The sequence below is a fragment of the Anopheles cruzii genome, unplaced genomic scaffold (assembly GCF_943734635.1).
Source record: "Anopheles cruzii unplaced genomic scaffold, idAnoCruzAS_RS32_06 scaffold02493_ctg1, whole genome shotgun sequence".
Classification (NCBI taxonomy): domain Eukaryota; kingdom Metazoa; phylum Arthropoda; class Insecta; order Diptera; family Culicidae; genus Anopheles; species Anopheles cruzii.
Genome location: NW_026456078.1, coordinates 29 through 3,137, shown reverse-complemented (window position 1 = coordinate 3,137; position 3,109 = coordinate 29). Strand labels below are relative to the sequence as shown.

The following is a 3,109-nucleotide window of genomic DNA, read 5'->3' as shown; positions in this document are numbered from 1 at the left end:
CGTGAACACGCGGTAGAGTTATTTCGTGTTTTTGCATTTCTCCGTTTTAAGCAATAATTAAGGTTTCGATTAAATAATCTCTGTTAAGTTCGATTGCATTTGTTTTGATTGTAAATTTTGTTTAAATGCAGTACAAAAACTGTGTCGCTGCTCCTTACACAACTATTGATTCAGCAACATTTACGATTTACGTGAAAACAAAAACAATCCTGTACAAACCTGTCTATAGTTTGCCAATAACAATTTCATCCGGTGGCTTCCGATAGGGCAAGCGAGAGATTATCAGGATTCTAATTGATGCATTACCCTTCTTTAGTTTTTAAGCTGTAAAGTTATTGCATCTACTAGTTAACAACGAATCCACGCGCACCCATGACCCACCACCCGAGCACACTCTAGCGCGCAAAATCTAATGCTTTGGCACAGCATCGTTCTACTCTCTAGCGATAGTTGCACCCGAAATGTATAGTTTAAAAGTTAGCGGTTTACTGTAGATAGTTTTAGAGCGTTCTCAATTCATCACCTTAGGGCACCACAACTAGAGCCATCAACGGGGCAGAATTTTACTTCCCTTCCCGAACGGCGCACGATCGTTTTTCTCGTGACGTGTTTAATGTTCCAACGTTATTTCCGTTCGTTATCTATTGTTTCTGAGTCATCCGAAGCGATGCACCGTCGTTTCGATCATACATGTTCTTCTGGCTCTACTGGCCTACAATTTGATCCTTTCGTTTTTGCACTTCTTTTTGTCATTTTTTTCTCATGCTCTCTTCTCTCTCTCGATACTTCTTCTTCACAATTTCCCGACCATTCGCCCATCGACCATATATATTACACGCCCTCAAATCGTACGAATCGCAAATCGCAACAACAACAACTACAACTACAACAACAATTACTACTACAAACAAAATCATGCTCATCACTGCCAAACAACAACAAACGATACTCCACAACCCTGCCAGTGAGGGCACCATTGTTTCCTCAGCTTGAGAAACTTGGTAGGTTACACTTGTGCGTGTAAGCGTGCGTCTGTGTGTGTGTGTGTGTGTGTGTGTGGAAAAGCTACGAAAATGTACATTATCATCACACATCAGTTGTGGGCCATCATCATCCTCCACCCTTCGACACACTCCTCTTACACACAGTCACACACGTATTTCATGGTTGTGGCCATTACCGAAACCCAACCCGGGTGGTTCCCATTGGTGTCCCAATTGTTGTCGTCATCTTTATTTCTTCTTTTATCGATCGACATTGTTCCCATCGTCATCGTGTGTGTACTCCGTCCTCTCTACTGTCTTCTCTATTGCGTGCGCACTGTTCATTGTTGTTCGGTGCGGTTTCAGTTTGCGTCTGCGCAAGCTTATCCTTTCCACAATTGAATCGCGAGTATTTTGTTTATAATGTTTTGCCTAAGCATAAGCCTGTTTTATTCAGATTCATCGCCCGTTTCGATAAAGTTGAACATGGAATGGTTTGTGGTTGTAAAAACAAATACTATAAATAGTAGAATAGACCTTACTTAGAACTACATTTAAATCCATCTACACCAGTATCAACGCACGCATCTGTAACCCGCTTCGGTGTTTAATCGTATTGCATGTGCACCTCACAACGTCGCTCAATTGCGCTTTTATTTGGATTTTGGAGGCTGTGCTCAGCCTTTGGAGGCTGTGCTCATCCGAAGGCAATAGCCACAAACAATCAGACAAACAAACAAACCAGAACCACAACATCCACTCATGATGCTCTCCGTTCGGTGCTTCTTTGCTTTGGCGTTTCCGGTCGCACGCCTTTTCTTTTGCCACGCAGAACTGATCCCGAGACCGGCCCGAGCCTGTCCCGATCCACCGATGTACCTTCGGTTGCGGATGGGACGCAAGATTGGCAAGAATACGCCCCTCCCGACGACGGTGATGTCTTACGGCAAGAACAAGCTACGGCCCGAGTATTGGTTCAGCATTCCGAAGAACAAGTAAGGGCGCCGCCGCCGCCGCCGCCATGGCATGCCAGAGAACGCAGTGATTTGATTAACTTGGTTTGGATGCTTACAGAGTGGACGAGTTGTATCGCTTCCTGAACGCCTGGGTGCAGCATCTGTACGGCGAGCTGGATGAAGCGACCATCAAGGAGCGTGGCTTCGAACTCATTCAAATGGACACCGAGTGGACCGCCAAATCTGGCAGCCCGTCGAAGGTAACTGTTTGCGCACTGTTCGGAACGTTCGGTTCGGTTCCTTTACCATCCATCCCCTCTTGTTGCAGGACGGTCGTTCCGCTAGTGAAGGAGAAATCTCCGAATACACACGCGAATCCTGGGAGGTAAGTGTTACGCTGTAGGGAGCACGGTAGATACGAGCAGGGTGCCCTTCGGGGATTCATTTTTCACGGCCGGCCACCGAAAGTTGGCGCAAGAAGGCGCGCCGGGGGCGTCGCGGGACACGAAATTAATCCACTCTTTCGTCTTTCGTCTCTTTCCGTATTTTCTTTCCTCCTGTACTGTGTCTCTCGTTCTTTGTCTCCTAATGTCCCTGGTCGGGTTCATCCTGCCAAATAACCAGCTGCTAAAGGCACCGTTCGTTAAAACCTACAATATAATCAAGAGTCAAACTGGATCCAACGATTTGGACGGTTGTGAGGTTAGAACATGTTTAGAACCAACAAACAAAAACATTCAAAACAAAAAAGTAACAGAGAAACAAAAACCTTTATTATTTTAATGTCAGCACACAGACACACACAACAGTAGACCGTACCGCAAGCACACACACACTTGCAGTTTTAGTTAGAAACCTTCCCCTCCACTGCGTATACCTCTCAAACGGATGCGCGGGGGTCACCCTGTGTCGACACAGTGTGGTGGCGAAACAATCGAAAAATCCCCTTTCGGATGCTATTGTTCACCACAATCCTACAGTACACTGCCAATGTTATCCGTTGCGATGTAGTAGTTTCTTTTTGTTAGCTGTCTCTCCAATCACACTTGTACCTTTGCTATGCCGCGTTTTATTGAACACACCCCAAACTCTTCTCTTTGTTGCCTTCTTTCTCTGTCTAGCTCTCTCTCTAGCTCTTGTTTTCTTCACTATTTCCCTCTATTTTTATTT

General features: G+C 45.4%; 1 protein-coding gene across 1 annotated transcript; it reads left to right on the top strand.

Annotated features, from left to right (window-relative positions):
• Positions 1-1,815: 1,815 nt before the first annotated feature.
• Positions 1,816-2,324, top strand: LOC128276800 (nuclear receptor coactivator 7-like; the record flags this gene model as incomplete). Its single annotated transcript, XM_053015260.1, has 3 exons — positions 1,816-1,978; positions 2,058-2,199; positions 2,268-2,324. Coding segments are annotated over 3 exons (362 nt in total), but the record flags the coding sequence as incomplete, so codon positions are not given.
• Positions 2,325-3,109: the final 785 nt, after the last annotated feature.